The sequence below is a fragment of the Terrapene carolina genome, unplaced genomic scaffold (genome assembly GCF_002925995.2).
Source record: "Terrapene carolina triunguis isolate 2854851 unplaced genomic scaffold, T_m_triunguis-2.0 Scaffold33911, whole genome shotgun sequence".
Taxonomy (NCBI): Eukaryota; Metazoa; Chordata; order Testudines; family Emydidae; genus Terrapene; species Terrapene triunguis.
This window is the reverse complement of record NW_020698262.1, coordinates 7,821,739-7,843,361: the sequence shown is the minus strand read 5'-3', so window position 1 is coordinate 7,843,361 and position 21,623 is coordinate 7,821,739. Positions and strand designations below refer to the sequence as shown.

Genomic DNA, 21,623 nt, shown 5'->3' with positions numbered 1-21,623 from the left:
TCTTGACTTTGAGATCACAACCTTAAAACTGTATTAAAGCGAGTTTTGTTCTGTTTGGTTTTCTTCTCCCTGAATGTATTGCTCTCTCGAGAGCAAAAGGAAGATCTGTATCAAAAGACTCTTACAGTTGAGAAACCAGGGCAGTGTACTCTGAAAGGGAAGAGTTTCTCTGTTCATATTAATCTGATGTGACTTCAGCTATTGCTAAAGTCATACAAGGTGAAGTGTTGACTAGAACTGTGGATTTTGTGTTGGAGATTTTGTTTGACTTGCAATAAACTATAAATAAAGTAAACATCAGAGAGAATCTTTCTTTAGTTCACTTGGGATTTCAAGTGGGTGTCTATCCAGTTACAGCCATATCACAAGCATGTTAAACCCCCCCCCACACACACACGCACGCACAAAACCAGTCGGAGACCTGGGATTTTAAAAAGTTAGGCACCCAACTCCCATTGATATTTAATGAAAAATGGGTGTTTTACTCTGTTAGGCCTCTTTGAATGTCCCAGTCTAACTCCACAGGCAATTAGTCCCAAACAGAGGAGGACCTGAAGTATTTTCAAGAAAGTCCAAAATGTGACAAGCCCATGTCTACTGCCAACTCATCATGAGAATCAGTCAGATTGTCTTCCACACTCCTTCTTGCATCAGCAAACCATGGCACCATCACAAATGACTGTGAATAGAAGCTTCAGTTTATAATATTGTTCCCTGATATAAGTGCATTTGTTCTTTCTTCTGAGGCGGGCGGGGGAGTAATCAGGGCAAATGCCAAAGTGATTTTCACCCAGTAAACAAAAGGATTTAAAAAGTCTCGCTTCTCTTTTTAGGCTTTTACCAGCATTGAGAATAGGAAAGAACTCACACACTTTTTTCAGCTGAAATTCTCCTTGCAGTACAGCAAGTGACTGAACTGGACCGGTAGACAAGGGTTACAATACTCTAACCACCACTTTTCAGCATTTTCAGGGAGACCCATTAACTTTAAGTTCTTAATATTAGCACTTGGAAGAACTGAAGGGCACTCTGTGCCAACCTTTTCTAGTTACATGCCAATCGAAGGCTAAATTATTCTCCCTGAAGCACACAGAACTCTTCAAAGCTTCTTTGTTCTCCCTAGGTGCATGGGAGCTGCAATGATGTAATTAAGAGCACCTAGCTGACCAGACTTCCTATTCCTTTCCTTTCACACACATCTTGGACTCTATACGGTGCAATAAGAGGTACCTCATCTTGCTCAGCCTAAGAAACATGGCTGGGAACAGGAATCTCTGCAGAGGAAGGGATGGAATCAATCCTACTCCCAGAACATCGGCTGCATTGGGGCTGATGCACAGAGGCCTACTCTATCCTAGCAGTCAAAATAGCCTGTGTGGCTGAATTCCCCATATAGGAAGGAGATGTGTGGATCCTGTGGAATCTTCCTTTCTTTTGCCCATTCAACCCCTCCCCTGAGGTGAAGCCCTGGGTGGGGCATCCCACATCCAGGGGGTACAAGCCCCCGTTGTAATAACTGGATCTACAAATTCATCCTAATTGTGAGTTCAGTTGTAAAAAGTGAATGGACATTCATAACGTGTCACAATAACCTATAACAAATGCTGATGGGAAAAGGTATGAAAGGGAGACAGAAAGACTAAATTAATCCAAACCAAAAGGCTTACTGATAGAACTCAAGGACTGTGTTGAGGTCATACTTGGTAAACAAAAAAGAATGTATGACTGAAAGTCAATGGACTAAACTTGGTGTGTTGGAAATTAGGCCTAATGGGTGGACAAAGTAATAAGAGGATGGATTATTCCTCCTATCACCCCTCTTTTGGGGTCCTTAAAAAAAAAGACTTGAAGGGGAGTGTGTGCTGACTGAGGGATTCCTGAAGGAGCGGGGGAAGGCCTTCAGTCCTCCACTTTGCTCCAGGGACTCTGTCCTCCACTTGTGAACCTTGAGAGTCATTACATCATTGTGACACCCAGACCTCAGCATAAGAAGGGGGCGTGTGGCCATCACTGCCACACCAGCGGAGACTGCAGCTGGAGATAGGAGAGACCCTACTGTGTCTTCCCTTCTCTTGTGTGTTCCTTTCCACACTATTTTTCCTCCTGTCCTCTCTCTCTCTGATTTTCATCTGATCCTGAGGTCAACTATACCACACGGCACCAACATGGCAGATGAGATGGCCCATCCAGCTCTTCCCAGCCTGAGAGAGACTGGTAAGGGAGACGGCTCAGGCCAGCCAGATGATGTGCCAGCCTAGGGAAGCAAGCCAAGAGCAACAGCTGCAGAGGCCAAACTGCCAACTGACAGCATCCATATGTGACTGCTCTGGGCCCACGCAGCCCAACCCAACCACCAAAAGAAGAACAAGCCAGCTCAGTAGGGCAGCAGACAGTGAAGGTGAATGGACCTACCTTCTGAACTCCTAAGAAGGAGACCTGCAAGAACACTAGCCAGGATGATGGACCTGATGCCTTACATCCATCTCTTTCTTTTAGACAGTAGATATCTAGTAGATATCAAATATTGGGAACAGAGCTGGCCAAACATTTGTTTGGGTGTGTGTGAAAAATGCCGATTCAGTGTCACCAAAACATTTTGTGAATTCATGTCCATTTTGCTGAATTATTTCAAGTGAAAACAAAAATATGACAAAAACCCCAGAATGCTTTGTTTTGACATTTTCTAAGTGATATGTTTGTTTTTCACTTTAAATGACTTTGAGTTTCAATATTTTCTTTAGTTTTATTTAGAAAAAGCAATAAAATGTGTGTGAAAATGTCCCGAATCTAAAGTTTTCATTTAGATACCGTTGAAATGAAATGTTTCATTTGACCCAAAAGATTTGTTTCACTTTTTAATTTGTCAAAAATCTTGAGAAAGAATCCTTTGACCCAAAACAATTTTTAATTGCCAGTAAATCCATTATTCATGCAGCTGTAATGGGAAGCTTTCCAATATTCAGCTGGACCCAGGGGTACTGGAACATTTTTTATAGTGGGGGTGCTGAGAGCCATTGAACCAAACTGTAAATCCTGGATATAATGGAAACCACTTCAAGCCAAGTGGTGTGGCACCCCCAGCATCACTAGTTCCAGCACCTATGGCTGGACCTGCCTAAATGATTCTGCTTCATACTTGGTGTTCATATCCTTCAAATACTTTGTATATAGCTATAATCTTCCCCTCCCCTTTCATGTAACCCCTTAGTTATCATGTAGCCAAGAAATATATGTATGTTTTAGTAGTCTCTTGAAATACTATTGTGGGTACACAGTGGTGGAGAGGAAGCATTTTCTAGGGTTTTGAAGCACAGGGTGGGGTGTCAGGAGATGTGGATTATATTCCTAGCTCTCTCAACAAATTTCCTGTGTGACCTTTGGTAAAATCACTTAAACCCAGATTCTCAAAGGTATTTAGGCATCTAACTCCAACGGGAGTTAGACCTTTCAGGTCTGGGCCTTAATCTCTCTGTGCCTTGTTTCCCCCTTTGTAAATTGACACTTAATTACCTTAGAAGTGGGCAGCTCTGAGTTTAGTGATGGCATATTTAAGCACATACTTAAATGCTTTCCTGAACTGGTCCCGAAATGAAGCAATACAAAAAAAAGCTGCCATTACAGTGTGTACCAAGAATTCCCAGTCTGTTTGCCATTGTGTTTCTGATAAGAAAATGTATAAGCCCATCCTCATATTGCCAAAGAAACTTGTCTGAGAGGTGTAGAAAAGTAAAGGTGATGTGCCAAAACATAAGGGGTATCATTCAGCTTGGGAATGATAAAGGTTCCCATTGCAGAAATTCTTCATGGGGAAAAAAATACTAATTTGTATAACCATAAGCCGGCAAACCTCTTCCAATCCTTTTATGTTATCATCATCCTTTTTAGTTTCACATACTTCAACAGGTAACTTAATAGTCATTCTGTACATATATAAAAAAAGACTGACATTAATAGGAAGTAAATTTTCTATTCCATTAAAATCTTTGATGGCTGAACAATATAACACACTAGGAGCATCATAAATGGCTGTTCTACCTCAAGGACACTCACTGTTTCTGGACACAGCATACAATATCAAAATCACAAAGCATAATAAATTGCTGAATGGATTCCTTTAAAAGCAACAACATAACAACAACAACATGTAAGATAATTACAGATGAGCAAAATGCAACAGGTGAGCGCAGATATTTGCTTCCTTTTTTAAATTAAAAAGTTCATCTACATCAGGAGTCGGCAACGTTTGGCACGCAGCTCGCCAGGGTAAGCACCCTTGTGGGCCGGGCCAGTTTATTTACCTGCTGATGTGGCAGGTTCGGCCGATCGCGGCCCCCACTGGCCACAGTTCGCCGTCCCGGGCCAATGGGGGCGGCGGGAAGCCGTGGCCAGCACATCCCTTGCCCGCGCCGCTTCCCGCCGCCCCCATTGGCCCGGGATGGTGAACCGCGGCCAGTGGGCGCCGCGATCGGCTAAACCTGCCGCGTCAGCAGGTAAATAAACTGGCCCGGCCCGCTAGGGTGCTTACCATGGCGAGCCGCGTGCCGAATGTTGCCGACCCCTGAGTTATAGCTTTCCCTAAAATCATTGTAAATATGAATATTCTAGAGTATAATACAAAGATCAAGTGTGAAATACATTTGCTGAAAACAGTAATTTTTTTCATTAAAAATGCGAGCATGATGTCAGTTCAACATTTAGAACGAGAAAGTAAGAAGTCTATTGACTGTTTAAAGATGCATATTGCCAAAAAAGAAAGAGAAGAATATAGAGGGTAGTGTCCACTCGCAAATATTGTCAATAAAATAAAGCAAAAGCTTTGTATTATGTACTGTTGCCCTTTAGAATGGCAAAGTATTATCGACGAAGAATAATGTAATTCACTGTCAGAAAAAGAGCTGGCTGAATATTTCAAAAGCCACGCATGCCAACATTTGTCCAAATGGCTAGTCCTTCCAAGCAGGCTTACACATCTTGGTACTGTAGAATATGCAAGAACGTTTGGTTTGCATGACTCCTTGGGGAATAGCTTCTCTGAGTATGAATATCCACCAACCCATGCATTAGCAAGAGTATTCACTAGTTAGCCATCGTTCATCCTTCTCTTGTTTGAAATGTTTCAGTCATGCAATCGGTAAGAAGAAACAATATTAGGTGACTTGGTGATTGATCCCACTTCACAGAAAGTCCAAGTGAACAGCAACTCAGTGGGCCGGAGTAACCTCATATTTATGCCACCTTAAGGCATAAATCCTTTAGCTCGCAGGTAGCAGGTACAGAATGAGGGACCAGGGTGCCGGGATACACAGCAGACGCAACCTCAAGGATAGTGGAGGAGTGGGCAATAATAAGTCAGCACAGTTGACAATGTGGGGGACACTTGTTGGAAATATGTAGTGGCTAGCCAGGGTGCCCTGGGGGTGAATTTCCAGAGTACAAGAAACTTAACTTTGCTGGACTTGGCCCAGTGTCATATATCTGCATTGATTTTCTTTACAGATGAATCCTTTAAATATATAACATAACATAACATAACATAACATAACATAACATAACATAACATAACATAACATAAAACATAACATAACACCTATCTTTAAAAAGGGGAACAAAGAGGACCCAGGGAATAATAGACCAGTCAGCTTAACTTTGATACCTGGACAGATACTGGAACAAATGATTATACAAGGAATTTGTAAGCTCCTGAAAGATAACAGGGTTATAAGGAATAGCCAGCATGGATTTGTCAAAAACAAATCATGTCAAACCAACCTAATTTCCTTATTTTGACAGGGTTACTGGCTTAGTAGATGCTGGGGGGAGGGGAACTAGAAGTGATGTATCTTTTGATATACTCCCACATGACATTCTCATAAGTAAACTAGGGAAATGTGCTCTAGATGAAATTACTATATGGTGGGTGCACAACTGGTTGGAAGACCGCACTCATAGAGTAGTTATCAATTGCTGGTTGTCAAGCTGGGAGGGTCTATCTAGCAGGGTCCTGCAAGAGTCAGTCCTGGGTCTGGTACTATTCAATATTTTCATCAATGATTTGGATAATGGAGTGGAGCGTACACTTATAAAATCTGCAGATGACACGAAGCTGGGTGGGGTTGCAAACACTTTGGGGAGACAGGATTCGAATTCAAAACAACCTTGACAAATTAGAGAATTGGTCCGAAATCAACAAGATGAAATTCAATATAAATAAGTGCAAAGTGCTACATAGACGAAGGGAAAAAAATCAAGTGTGCAACTACAAAATGGGAAATAAATGATTAGATGGTAGTACTGCGGAAAGGAATGTGGAGCGTATTGAGGATCAGAAATTTATGATGAGTCAACAATGAGATGCTGTTGCAAAAAAGCCTAATATAATTCTGGGGTGTATTAGCAGGAGTATCATATATAAAATATAGGAAGTAATTGTCCTGCTCCAATTAGTACTGGTGAGGTCTCAGATGGAGTTCTGTATCCAGTTCTGAGTGCCACATTTTAAGAACGATATGGACAAAATTGGAGTCCAGAGGACAGCACCAAAAATGATAAAAGTTTAGAAAACCTGACCTATGAGCAAAGCCTAAAACATCTGCGTATATTAAGTCTTGAGAAAAGATAGCAGTCTTCGAATATGTTTAAGGGCTCTTATAAAGAGTATGGGGGTCAATTGTACTCCATGTCCCCTGAAGGTAGGACAAGAAGTAATGGGCTTAATCTACAGCCACGGAGATTTCAGTTAGATATTAGGGAAAACTTTCTAACTATATGGGTAGCTAAGTTCTGGAATAAGAATAAGCTTCCTAGGGAGATGGTGGAATCCCCATCATTGGAGGTTTTTAAGAACAGATTGGACAAACACCTGTCAGGGATGTTCTCAGCTTACTTGGTCCTACCTTAGCACAGGACCTGGATTTGATGACCTCTCGAAGTCCCTCCCAGCCCTACATTTTGATGATTCAATATACTATAGCATTTTGTAGATATTTCAAACTATTTTTAACTATATTGCAAATTAAGTGCAGCAGTTCCTAGCAGGAACGAAAAGCAAATTATTGATTCATCAAACCATATTAGGAGTAGAGTGAACAGCATTTTACATGGATAGAGGTAGCACTAGCTTCTATATACCCCTCAATTCACACAAGAACTGATATTTTCCTCCACAACGCTGATTCTGTAACACTTGCAAAAGAGCACAGTGGGTAATGGATAAAAATGATTAGTGCTTTATCAAAGAGGTTTAAGAGAACTTGATTCTATGAAAGTACAGCTGCCTTTTCTAATATTCACATAAGAAGCATTATTTCTTGCTCACTGCAGTCACTTTGAAATGGATTTTTTGTCCCCTAAAATACAAAACTTCAGGCCATTTACACAACATCAGATTTTTACTTTTTTTTTGATAGGTGAAATTCTGCTATGTTCTATTTTGGGTCATTTAGATCACACACTTTGGTACAGGGCATCTTTCTGCTCTGAATCTATGAATCAAAATGTATTCTCCAGTGGATGTTTGGAGGTATAATTTGCCCCCTTACGCTCTTCAATCTTCATCTCTGACACACTCAAGGATGCTCAAGTCCCATAAGAAAAAAAATGAACATAAATCTTCAAAAATATGTCCTTACATGCCTTCTTAAAATGAAAATGGATGTTCTTCCATAAATTATTAGAGTTTGCAGCAAACTCTGAGGAACATACACTTTTGGAAACAATTTGGAAACTGAAAAATACATAAATAATATAAATGTTGATCGATTTGGGGCATAATCATTTTTGAAATTGCTGAACACTTCCTCTGAGGTGTTAAGCACCTTCAACTCCCATCCCCAGAAGTGAAAATACTCAGCAGGTTGCCGGATTGGGCCTTTCAGCTTACTGTATATGCCATATTTTTCCTGTAAACTGAAGAAAATAACTTTTTCTATCATTATATTTTGCATGTGGCCATGTGTTATAGAAACAGGTCCAAGCTGATACCTTGGGCCTAGCGCAGTGGTTCTCAAAGTAGGACCGCCGCTTGTGCAGGGAAAGCCCCTGGCTGGCCGGGCCGGTTTGTTTACCTGCCGCGTCGCAGGTTCAGCTGACTGTGGCTCCCACTGGCCACAGTTCGCCGCCCCAGGACAATGGGGGCGGCGGGAAGGGTGGCCAGCATGTGTCTCGGCCCGCGCCGCTTCCTACAGCCCCCATTGGCCTGGAGCAGCGAACCACGGCCAGTGGGAGCCACAATCGGCCCAACCTGCGGATGTGGCAGGTAAACAAACCGGCCCGGCCCGCCAGGGCCTTTCCCTGAATAAGCGGTGGCCCTAGTTTGAGAACCACTGGTCTAGACACCCCTAATTTGCTTTGAACTTTGCAGTTAAAATTACACTGAAGTTCATATTACAGGTGAGTGAATAGCTGATTTTTTTTTCAGCTCAGAGGTCAAACCAAAAAATCTGAAAATATTTTTTTATTGTCACCCAGAAATGGAAAATTATTTTTTTCTCGCCATAAAAAAAAATGCATTGAACTCATCATTTTTTTCAACCCTGAAGCAAAATGTTTTGTTTAGTTTTTGAGAGCTTATCTTTGTTTTTTAATAAATCTAACTACATTTCTAACCGAAACATCATTTACAAATGAAAAGTTAAAATGTTTCATTTAAAAAATGTCAGAATGAAACATTTTGACTTTTTAAAAAATCCTTTGCGGGAGAGGTTGGGGACATGAATCTATTGGCGTGAATTTGACGTGAATTCACAAACAGATTTGGCTGATCTGAAACTGCGTTTTTTGGCAAATAAATTATTTCTCAAAAATAATTGCCCAGCTCTAGTACATATCCAGGCCTGAACTTAGTGGCTGGGGTGTTATATTGCTATATTCTAACCCCCACTCCAATGCAAAATAGAAAAAAATTATCTGACAAACAGTATTTAGGCAAACTAGGCAGGAGCCCAGTCCAACTCCCACTGAAGTCAATGGGAAAAAATTCCCATCAAGTACTAGAGGAGTTTGATCTGGCCCTAAATACTGGCATATGATACTGTTTAATACAGGGGTTCTCAAACTGGGGGTCAGGACCCCTCTGGGGGTTGTGACGTTATTACCTGGGGGGTCGCGATCTGTCAGCCTCCACCCCAAACCCCGCTTTGCCTCCAGCATTTATAATGGTGTTAAATATATTTAAAAGTGTTTTTAATTTATAAGGGGGGTTGCACTCAGACACTTGCTATGTGAAAGGGATCACCAGTACAAAAGTTTGAGAATCACTGGTTTAATACTACAATATTTAGTTACTACTATGTCATATTTTCAATCTTTTCTGAAGATTGAGACTGAGATCATAGATGTAGACTTCCTCTCTATCCGGGGGAAGGGGTGCTCAAACCCCCTCCGCCCCAGACCCACCACCACTCCATCCCTTCCTCCAAGCCCCACCCTGCCTCTTCCCCCCCCATTCCATCCCTTCCCCCAAGCCCCATCCCCCTCGCCTCTTCCTGCCCCTGCTCCACCCTGCTCCGCCTCCTCACCCCCTCCCCCGAGCCCACCCCATCCCCACCCACCCCCTGCCTCCCAGTGCATCCTGCATGCCATGGAACAGCTGTGGGGAGGCATTGGGAGGAGGAAGAGCTTGGCTGCCGGCAGGTGCTAAGCACCGGCTAATTTTTGTTCCATGGGTGCTCAGCCCTGGAGCACTCACAGAGTCGGCACCTTTGTAGCCAGCCTGGTGTTCTAAAAGCAGACAGGTAATGCAGGAAACCTAGGCTCGCAGTGGCTTCAGATCTCCTTTCCCTTCAGGTAGCAGAGGAAGGGAACACTGTGGCTACTGCACACTTGACAACCATAATCTGACTGCCCAAATTCTTCCTAATAACTGATCTCAGAATTGCTCATCTTCAGAAGAGAACACTTAATGTTCCTTCTGACCATTCTTTGTTCACAGTCTCATATAAGGGCAGGTTTTCCAGTTGTAAGATATTTAAAGGCAGTCCAAGGAATCAAGATTCTGAAGGTTCTTAGGAATTTATCTTAACTGCTCTTCATTTAGAGGCAAGTGTGATTGGACATAAAAAACTGCTCAGTTGAGTGGGAGGAGCAGATGGTAGGTTGAGGCTCACAAAAAGCAAGTTACATATATTTTTTCCATCACATAAATGTCCCTTTAAATATTTCTTTTACTTCCTAGAGAGTTACCAGATATAACCCCAACATTTGTCTTTGCATTAGGAACAACCAATCCTTCACCCAGGTGTGTTTACTCATGTATAAAGTCTGAGCTACCTAGCTCTGATGATTTTGGTTGGTTGGGGGTTAGTACCTGGATCTTGAATTTCTGCATAGAAATGATTCCCAGAGCTGTCTCACAGCAGCTCCTCTTAAAATATAAAAGCATGAAAAAATAATATGGGTTGCTGCTTATGTTCAAAAGGGAAATCAAAAACTGCCAGATGCCTTGTACCTCTCCATCTCAATATCTCCCCTTGGGCAATATTTGCAGCTTCCCTATGATACACAAACATGAAAGAAACTAAACTTGAAATAAAAAAAATAGCAATTTACATTCTGTCAATTTAGCTCAAGTCAAGAGGCAGGCTTCACATAAGCATCTGCATCTACTCAATGACTAAAATTAATAAAAGAGCTAGAAAACATGGACTAACTGTGATCATCACTTTAACACAGTTGCTTTAAAAGCATTTATATCAACTTCCAGTGCATTCACAGTTGAATAATGAGAGCCAGAATTTTTTGTCCTTCCATGTTTAGCCTACCTGGTATGTTTAACCTTAAACTCAGCCACAGTTTCCTCAGTTGCTTTCATTGTTATTCAGTGAACGTACACAGAACAACTAAGGATAATACCAGTTTGATTGGCAATTGTTTTTGTGTTTCAAGAGAAAATATACAGTAATAAAACAGGACTAGTACATGAGACAGACTGGGCTGACTGCAACTAGGGCTCACGTGAAGCTGCTGGAATTTTGGTGGTCAGAAACAGCTGGATCAATTTGTATGGTTTCATGGCTCACCTGAAGCTTGGAGGACTCTGTCAGTTTCAACAAGAAGCTTCCCCACAGGACTTCCTTCTGTAAATTCTGGGGGTATCTTCTGAGACTACATCATATAGTCACTTGAAAACCCTGCCCTCAGCACCCATAATCTTTGGAGAGGGACTGGCTCAATTTCCTCTCCCTCATATCAATGGGGGGGATCTTTGACCCATTCTTCATGACTAAAATGACCAGATGTCCCGATTTTATAGGGACAGTCCCGATATTCACATTCACTATCTGGTCACCCTATTCACAACTGGCATCCACATAAGTGCAGCAAATAGGACTGCTTCCTGCCATCCCTCTCCAGCATCCTGGAAGACTTCCTGGGAGCAAGATGCATGTGCATGCCTCATCATTAAGCAGCAGTGGGACTGAGATATGCTACTCCAGTCTCACCCTGCCGCTGCTAATACCCCAGTCTGGAGCCTGATACACCCCAAGACAGTATTGTGATGAGAGATAGGAATTCCTTTTACTGTGACTTGACATTATAGAAGGAGAAGCATTGGCATAACCGTGCCCACTTATAATTATTTGTATTATGATAGTGCCTAAAGGCCACCAACATTCAGGATGGGGTCTCCACTGTGTTAGGAGCTGTATAAACACACAGGAAGATATTACCTCTCCCGAAGCTAATTTTCCAGGGCTATTACAAGCCTCTGCCTCTGAATGAGATTGCAGACAGACTCCCGAGTTCCTCTGACGAAGTGAATCCAGGCTATGGGGAGGAAGCAGGCCTGCTTGTTGGTCCCTAGAAGATGCTGGATATGAGCAGCTGAACTGCTGGCTGACTACAAAAGTGCCAGGTGGCATGATGAGTAAGTGGGATAGTTAACTGCCAGGAAGACTCTGGAAGGAAAGGCGAGATTGCAGGCCACTGTGTCGCCCCAAAAGACACATGAAGGCAAGTCACTGGGGGTCAGAGCCTACGAGAGAGGGAGAGCCTGGTATGGTAGAAATGGAAGGGACCCGGGCTAGCCCATATTCTCAGCTAAAAGTTAATTATAAACACACGTGAGCCCAGGTAACACTGGGTTTCAGTGCTAAAGGTCTGCATAGTTCCAATTATAGCTTTATAATGCTTTCAACACACGCAGCAGCAACAAAAATCACTTTTGCAATTTTGGCGAGATTGGATGATGCCACCCTACTTTCCACACAAAGGTATCAAATCAGCAGTTAATAGGAAATCATGGGGAGCTCAAGTCTTGCTTTCAGCATACACTGTGCAATAGCAATAACAGTTCAATCTTAGACAGATTTCTTGTATGTAAATAGCATCATTATTTCATGTATTACCACTGACCTTTGGCGCATACTAGGCAAGGTAGGGTTGTTCATCACCTTCCATTGATTTTTCAATTTCCAGTAAATTGGTTTTATCTTGAGGTTGTTTACGTATTAGGAATAAAAAATGCAGAAGCCTGACTTCAGAAAACAATAACAAGGTTTTGAACTGGAGACCCTGTGGTTAAAAAGGAACCTTTTGCAGATATTAACATTTGGTTCTGCGGACAAAGGATTCTGCTCTCAGCTATACCAGTATAAATGGATTGTCAGTGGAGATACTCCAGATCCACACTGATGTATCTGTCAGAAGAATTTGGGCTTTCACAATATTAAATGTCAGTTACACATTCCAAAATAAATATATATTGCTGAATTGTTCTCCTTTACCAACAAACGTACAGACAGTCTGGCTCTTCAACATTCATTCTGGCTTGCAGGAAGGGACTGATTTTTGTTTTTTGATTATAAGAACTAAGTATTACTCAATGAAATTTGTCCCACAGGCTAGGAAATTCTCTTTAAGACCAGAGGGTATTTAAAGAGCCAGACTAACCCCCAGCACAATTTCATAAAAGGTCAGATAGGAAATCACGTCTGCCTTTTGTTCCAAACCAGCAGACAGCTACTGTTTCAAGTTCTAAAAGTTTATTCATTTCTGTGATTTTATGTCCAGTGTTATGCAATGAAAAATTCTACTGCATCCAATGCCAAATGCATTGTCTATCAACTCTGGTACCAGATTCGCAAATGATGAGCATGGTATACAAACTCTGATACAAACATCAAATAGAAAGCTCTACAATAAAGAGCTTTGTTGAGCAAATTTCAACATCTGAACATTTCTGAGCCTCTGTTCATATAACACAAAAATACTATCAAGAAGTATGCTCAGATGCTATGTTGAAGAGGCCCACATGGACGGAAGGACAGTACATATATTTAGATAGATAAATTATTCACTTACCTCACGGTCCAACAATGCAGGTGATACCACTGTGACAATGTCTCCTTTCTCTGGATCAATGAAGAACATATTTGGAGATGGTTTGTCAGGAGTCTGCTTAAGGATATTATACCTCAAAAGAGCATTGTCTGTAGCAGGGTCATCAGCGTCAAAGGCCATCATGCGCATCACAGTGCTTCCTAAAGAGAAGGTAGACAAACAATATAACACGGTTACCAATATAGACTATTATCAGAGGGGTAGCCATGTTAGTCTGGATCTGTAAAAAGCAACAGAGAGTCCTGTGGCACCTTTAAGACTAACAGATGTATTGGAGCATAAGCTTTCGTGGGTGAATATAGACTATGTGACAAGAATGCATAAAGCTCCTCTGGTTCCATGTATGAGCATCACTAGGCCGTAATCCAACATCAGCTCAGGAAAACCAATAAAGAATTTCACCTGCTATTTAGTCTGTCAGTTTACTTTTCCTCAGGCTACCGATTTCTAGGTTGGTAACAACAGGCACATGTGTCTACCCTGCAGCAGACAAATGTATCTAAACCAAACATGGCATCTTCCCCATGTGGCTTTCATGGGTGGTCACACCCACATGCTTGCATATAACCACTTTTTCATTTTCACACCATGAAAATAAAGAAATTAAAGAGTCGAGGATGTCTTCCAGCTAATAACAGATGAAAGAAAAATAGGAAAATGAAAAATGTAATACTTAAAATGAGAGAAGGGTTTCAAAACTCTTTAGTACTCAGGCTTCTGAGAGTATCAGAACTATTTGTGAATTTGACATGAATTTGCTGAATAATCCAACCCCACCTCTCAATTTTTACATTGCAGTAATTAGGGCACTATTCTGAACTATTCTGGGGTGAGGTTCTCGCAATCTCTCCTTTTGAAGCTGTTCTGCTGCTGTCCACAACGACTCCAAGTACAAATCCCTACTCCAAACCAGGCAGATTGGGGGCTTGAACTGAGGTGTCTTAGATCCCTAGTGAGTGTTCTACCTACAAGGGGCCACCACCTCCTCCTGGTGTTCTAGGAATGGTCTTTCCTTTGGTTTTAATAAATACAAGCAGTTCAAAATACCTAAAATTGAACAAAACATTTTATTTCGGGTCAAACTAAATGTCTGACCCAAAACTTTTTTTGTTTCAATTTTTGGGTTTTACCAAGTAAACTGGAAAGTTTTCATTTCGGGTCAATCCAAAATGACATATTTTCTTTCAATATTTCGATTCAGCCAACAAATGGAAAAAAATCAATTATTTGCACTGTAGGCACATATAGTGATGTTCTGCAAATCATGTTCTTGCTTTTGGACCAACAACTGGAGAAGCCTAATCTCAGAACTCTTTCTCAGTCCCATGGCTCCTTAATGATGAGATATGCACATGTATCTCACTCCCAAGAAGAGTCTTCCAGGACGCTGGAGAGCGATGGGCAGGAAGCTGTCCTGTTTCCTGCTCTTGTGTGGATGCCAGTTGTAAAGAATGGGCCAGTGGTTTCCCACTGATGATTTGAAGGAGGGGAAATTATGTCAGCCTCTCTCCAAAGATTATGGGTGCTAAGGGGCAGGCTTTGCAAGTGACTATATGATGTAGCCTCAGAAGATACCCTCAGAATTTACAGAACAGGGTAATCCTTTCCCAGAAGATTCCCCAGTTCCTAATAAACCAAAATCCCTCCTCCCATCACCATTGTCTCATCCATGCATTGAGACTCTGCAGTTCTGCCTGTCTAATTGGTCCTGTACATGGAAGGAGAAGCATTATGGAGAATGCTACCACTGAGGTCCTGGATTTAATCTCTTACCTAGCAGCGTCAATTTGGCCTCCAGGACCTCTCTCCTGCCTTTCTCTATGTCACTGGTACCCACATGTACCACCAACACTGGTTCCTTCCCACTACTGCAACCTTTGCATGCAGCAGGCAATTTACCCTGTGGTTCTCCCGGGCATCGCAAACCCAACCACTAATAATCAAATCCCCTTATTACATTTTGCAATACTGGGAAACATAGCAAGGCATCAAGGGATAAGTTTCTTCTCTCAGAGCTGTCTGACCTTTAATCACTGGTGAACAAAACCAACATGCTGTCAGATCTCTGTTATATTTCTCAAGGGGGGTAACTGCCTGAAGTGGCAATGAAGCAAAACCTTGGAGAGCTCATTTTCAAGGTCACTACAACAAAAGGCTCCGCTTTGTGCTCTGAGAAATATAACAAAAGAAAAGGGGGAGAAAAAAGCACATTTGACCAAGAGAGTTGTAGTGCTTGTTTCACAGTGTGCTATAATGTTGTTACATCCACCCATAAATGCAGTAGCCTTTGTACTTTCTGTTTGATTTCTAAGGGCTTGTCTACATGGGGAGCTATTCTGGAATAGCTAATCCTGATTAGCTCCATGTGTGGCACTCTTAGAATGGAATAAAATTGCCTGATTTAGGTTAATCCACTTGGGATGTCGATTAAGGTAGGTTAGAATAACAGCATCCACAGAAGGAGTTAATCAGGAATAGTTAATCTGCTTTGAATTTACACCCTAGTCTGGATTCATTTTCATGGGTAGAATCAAGGCTTGTTCACATGGAGGTTTAGTGTGCAGCAAGCCAGGGTGTACATCTCAAGCTCACAAGCCTGCTGCATGCTTACAGGCCGCATGGACCCTGCTACTGCACACTAAAAGTTTGTAGTGTGCTTTGATCTACTGCTATTTCAAACAGCAGCACATCAAAGCAAACTGAGCAACTTTTGGGATGCGATAGCAGAATCCAAATGGTTACTTAGTGTGTGGCAGACTAGTGAGCTGTACATTCACACCCTAGCTTGATGTGCATTAAGTCTCCAGGTAGTCAATCCCTCATCAAATCATAGAAATACAAGGCTGGAAGGGACCTCAATATTTTCAGTCAGAGTGGCATGAAACTCGTGTGATACTAAGGGCATGTCTACATTACCCATTGGATTAATTCATCGTGTCTAATCTAGACATGATAAATCAACCACCGAGCGCTCTCCCATCGACTGGTACTCCACCAGGGCGAAAGGCGCAGGCAGAGTCGACAGGAGAACGTCAGCCGTCGACTTACCGCAGTGAAGACACCGCGGTAAGTAAATCTAAGTATGTCGACTTCAGCTATGTTATTCACATGGCTGAAGTTGCGTAACTTAGATCGATTCTCCCCCCACCCCCCCCCATGTAGACCAGGCCCTAAGGAGTGATGGTACTCTAACCCTTTTTGTGAATACTGCTGTTTGCTACGCATGAACTTGAAAGGCATGGATAGAAACAATATATTGTGAAGTAATTTCCACTGTGCAAATGTTACTAATTCCAAATGGTAGCATTTTGCAGTCACTTTGTATAGGTGTGGATGCTTAATATAGGTGGAGAAGCAGGTCCATTTTTTTCTGTCCTAGTTATTTCTAAGGTGTCCATGCCTCACAAGTTACTTCACCTCTATGAGTCTCTGTAACCAAAGAGAAAATAAACGTAAACAGATGAGGCTTTCTGAGGTACAGTAATACACTGCTATCCCTATATAACGCCACCCGATATAACACGCATTTGGATATAACGCGGTAAAGCAGTGCTCCGGGGGGGCGGGGCTGCGCACTCCGGTGGATCAAAGCAAGTTTGATATAACGTGGTTTCACCTATAACTCGGTAAGATTTTTGGGCTCCTGAGGACAGCGTTATATCGAGGTAGAGGTGTATCTCATACTGCTTGTATGTCATTACAAATCATCAGTGCCTGTACATTGTTGTGATACCTGTCACTTGTTCATACACATACACACACGCAGAATAGCAACTCTTTAGCTCCAAGATCACCTGATACCCTCTGTCAGAGGAGCTGTGGAATCCCACTGCACAAAGGGAAGAGTAGCTCTTTCAATGGGACCAATTTGAATGTTACAAAGGCTTGTCTATCCCAACTAAAAATGGCCTGTGTTCAAATATATACCCAAACTAACATGAAAGCTCACTGCTGCACATTTCACACGTGCACACTAACAGCACAGTAGTAGCTAGTATATATTCAAAGCCATTTTTTAAAATGAAATCTAAATGTTTTACAAAAGTAGCGGGCAAGTGGTTGCATTTCCTTCCTCCAACAACACTGCTGCTTTAAATTAAGAGTTAAACACAGTCACTGTTCTATATTTGTACTTTATAATAAATTAAATATTGGACTCAAGTCAAAAAGATCAAATTCAGATCTGCATTTCCTAAAGATGCAAAGATGTGAAGATCAATGGTTCTGGTTTGGGCACACGTACTGCTGCTAGTATTTCAAAAGGATCTATAGCGTAGACTTCAGTGCCAACAAATTTAATTTAAGTTGCATACATCTTTGGCATTACTCCTTCATCATAAAGTTTTATTCTTCATAAAAGATTCATTTCCCCAGACTCATAAACTGACGACTTCTAATTCAGTGTCATTTTATAAATACTTCCATTCCTGGCATCAATCAAATGCAGCTGCCTTCCAAACCACAAAACAACAGCTTGCAACATTATCATGTTAAACAATATATATTAACTTATCAAGCTGAGGAACAAATGTCTGCAAAATCAGCAACTTTATAGTTCTGCCAGTGATTTGGAGCTATTCCCGTTAGGTTCTCTTCCTCAGCAAAGGTATAGGAGTTGCCATGCTATAGTTCAATGTTTGTTCCACCTTCTGGACAGTTTTGTTATTGTTATAATCACTGGAAACCTCTACTTGCACCTCCCAGAGTTGCTCATTGATTAGATACATATTTCACCAGCCAATTCATTGCTCCAAAGACTGTAGCTATCAATCTGCTGATTGTTGATTTGGCCTACAGTTTGCTTTAGAAATATTAGTGAATAACTTCCCTGAGACACCAGAAAGCAAAACACAATGCTTGCACAATCTTGTGGCAAGTGGAACAGATCGTTTCTTGGGAAAAGCTCCTCGGCATTTTGTAATTTACCTTTCAATAACCTTTCTTTCTTTGTCAGATGCCAAGAGAGTATCCGATACATTTGAGCTGACAGAGAAAACGCCTATTAACACAGAATTATTTTAGGTTCAACTATCAGATGGGTTGAGGGCCTTTTGCTTTATTACCTGTCATCTCCATTCGCAGTTACCTTGGGGGTCATTACTATACATCTTGCCCTAACCTAGATGTGCAATTACTGTATTTTATCATGTATTAGTTAAGGTTACTGCTAAGTAGTGCAGTCAAGTGAATAATGAAATTTAAAAGGCTTCCTGAGTGATATAGGCTTCAAAACTTGAATTGTGCAATATCTGATTAAGGTTTTATTTACAAGTTCTTATTGCAAAATGTATGGCGATCGGTTAAAGTGTAAAGTATTACTTTTAAGGAATTATGGTTTTACGGTGAAGGCACAGGACCAGAAGGCTGTAGAAATGAAACCTCTTCCCAGCTCTGTCACAGACTTCCTGTAAAACCAAATCCCTTCGGGCCACAGTTTCAAAAATAGCTTCTAACTTTGAACACCCAGTTTTAGAAATCTAGGACCTGATTTCAGAGGAACTGAGGTCAAATGGAGTTGCAGCACCTACCAAAAAAAAATAAAAAAAATCAGGCACAAGATATCTCAAATAGGGCACCAGAAATGTTGAGACACCCAAAATCAAAGCTCACTTTTGCAAATCTGGTCCTTACCCCCCTTATTCCCAGGTTTCCCCAGCCTGTAAAATAGGAATTGTATCAGTAATACATGCCATTAGGTTAATTCATAATGGAAAGAGTGTTATAATATTATTAATGTATCACAAAAATCTACATTTCAAAAATCCCATTTAAGGCCCCTTTACGCTACCAGAGTGGTGTAAAGGGGCCTTAATGTAAATGAGAACCTAGCCCATTATCCTTTGCTGATTTTGAGCCTGATCCTGCAAACACTTAAACATGTAAGCAGCTAATGAGATTACCTATGCAAGTGTAACCCACACACCTCCTGGGTTTGGTGTTCTGTCCCATCTAGTGGCATCGAGACCACTTAGAGAGAGAGCTACAGCTTTAGCCAATAGCGAGTTGGCATTTAACTCATGCAGTAGAGATTTATGCACTAAGCTCCAGAGGTCCCAGGTTTGATCCTGCCCACCGACGATCGGGGTCTGTCAGCATTACACAAGCACAGTTGCATATGTGCTGCCTGTGCAGCATCTTTATTTGATACTGCTTAAAATAGTCCTGAATTTTCATGTTCCTTGGCATATGTTGCCCTGTAGGTTATGGTATGGGGTAGTGAAGAGAAGTATATTTTAGTAATTAAAGAGTGGATAAGTGTTGAACTGCTTGCTGACAGTGAAAAAGGCTTCTTTTCACACTCTTTATCCTGCTCCTTGTAAATTAAGATAGGTGTCTTTATGTACCTACAACAACAGAAAACTGCCAAGAATTAGGGCTATTTCAAGAGAAAACTAGAACAAAGAAGAGAAGGAGATAGGACAATAAATGAGAAAATCCAAAGAGTGACAAACATCTCCACTACACGTCACATTTATCGCTATAGAAATAAAGCAACTCTTGGAAAATAGAACAGAGAAGGGTACTCTGCTGCCTGCTAAACTCATCATAACTAATTACATGTTTGACTGTCAATTTGTACTTTAAAGAAAACAAGCCCCAGGGAAGCAAAACAAATGTAAGAAGAAAGGTCTATTACGTCTCCAATCAAGTACATTTGAATTGCAACTGCAAATATTAACTTATGGCTGTTATTAAACTTGGAGGCCTTACTCAATAGAGGAGAGGTTTAGTAAGAATTAATGAGTTCAGTCTTTTAGCATATTTTATATTTTTGTAGGACAATCATTTCTAGCCCTTGCTTTACATTGTCTATTTAAATGGCGGGCAAACACAGGACATTTTAAAATTCAGAGCATCTTGTCTCCACACTGCTAATCATCACATGGGATCTGACAACAAAACACAGCCAGTCAAAAAGGCTAGATGAATTGGCGAAGGTTCATTAGTGGGGTATGCTATAAAACAACTGCTCTTGGACTGTGAGGGATCAGTGACAAAAGTAGATGATGTTAGACATGAAGTGAACTCCTGGCTGCACTGAAGTCAATGGGAGTTTTGCCATTGCCATGGAACAAAATCAAGGATGGATGCTTTCGCATCACAGGATATTCAAGCAACTCTACTTTCGTTCACAGAAATAAATGACAGGTTTCAGAGAAATAAATGAGTGGCTGTTTTGTGCATTCAGAGTGAAATTCTCCGTGCAGAGGACCAGCACGGGTCCTATGCACCACTGAAATCTCACTTAAGCCCTGGACATCAGGTATGGCAACCAGCAAATCCACTCCCCGAACCAAGCACTGAAATTGGCATATGCCCATCTGTAAGATTGATGCCATAGAGTATCACTTTGATTATTTGGCTAAGTCTGATTGCTCATGCCAACTGTTTCACAAACACAAGAAATGAGTGAGTTTTAAAATACAGATGAAGCCCTGTTAAGAACAACTGGCACCTATGGAATGAAAACAATCAGTCAGAAATCTTTTATCAACGGAAGAGGAAGTAACAGGACATTATTTTTTAATTGAAAGCTATGATAAACTATGCACACAGTGAAGATTTACAATTGCAGAGTTTAGTCATTCTGCTACTTAACCATTTTTTTCTAGAAAGCATTATGGATGTTTGATTAGAAGATTATATGTGCATTGGTTTACTTGAGAATGTGTTATGTACAGTATTATCCATAGCAATATTGCAGGTGAGAGTGCTGTGAGGCTGAACATTATAATACGTTAAATGCTTCCAAGTAACTGATGCTCCAGGCAAGGCAGTGGAATATGAAATGCCTAAGAGTTAGGATGTGAACTTGCATTGTTTGGAGGCATATGTCCCGGACACTACTCTGGTATATTGTTTTGTGTGCCTCTACTGGGATGAAGGCTTCTTCCTCTGGAAATGTTGATTGAACACTGGCTGAAAATGCTGGGTCCAAACCACTTAGCGCATGTATGCATGACCCAGATATGAGATACAGACCTGAGTCACACATATATGATGACTGCCTTGAAATCACACTGCTTATCAAAACAATACATTAGATTAATCAGTATTGCAGCAACGTTTTCATGTAAACAACTTGCATTCCATCTGATGCACGTACATGGCATTGTGAAACCAGTAAAGTGAAGATAAACACCATCATTATACCTAGTAAACTATTCCTCTCTGACGCACATTACATACATGGATGAGTATAAGCTATTGGTCCAAACACCCAGAGAGTGCAGATTGTATATATATATATATATATATATATATATATATATATATATATATAT

The 21,623-nt window shown here is 41.2% G+C and overlaps 1 protein-coding gene across 1 annotated transcript in view; it reads right to left on the bottom strand.

Annotated features, from left to right (window-relative positions):
• The window catches only part of LOC113409647 (cadherin-13), a 746,582-nt gene that overhangs the window by 206,172 nt on the left and 518,787 nt on the right, over positions 1-21,623 (bottom strand). The window contains exon 7 of the mRNA XM_026663796.1: positions 13,300-13,478. Within this exon, the coding sequence (XP_026519581.1) occupies positions 13,300-13,478 (179 nt within the window). The remainder of the gene's footprint in view (positions 1-13,299; positions 13,479-21,623) is intronic.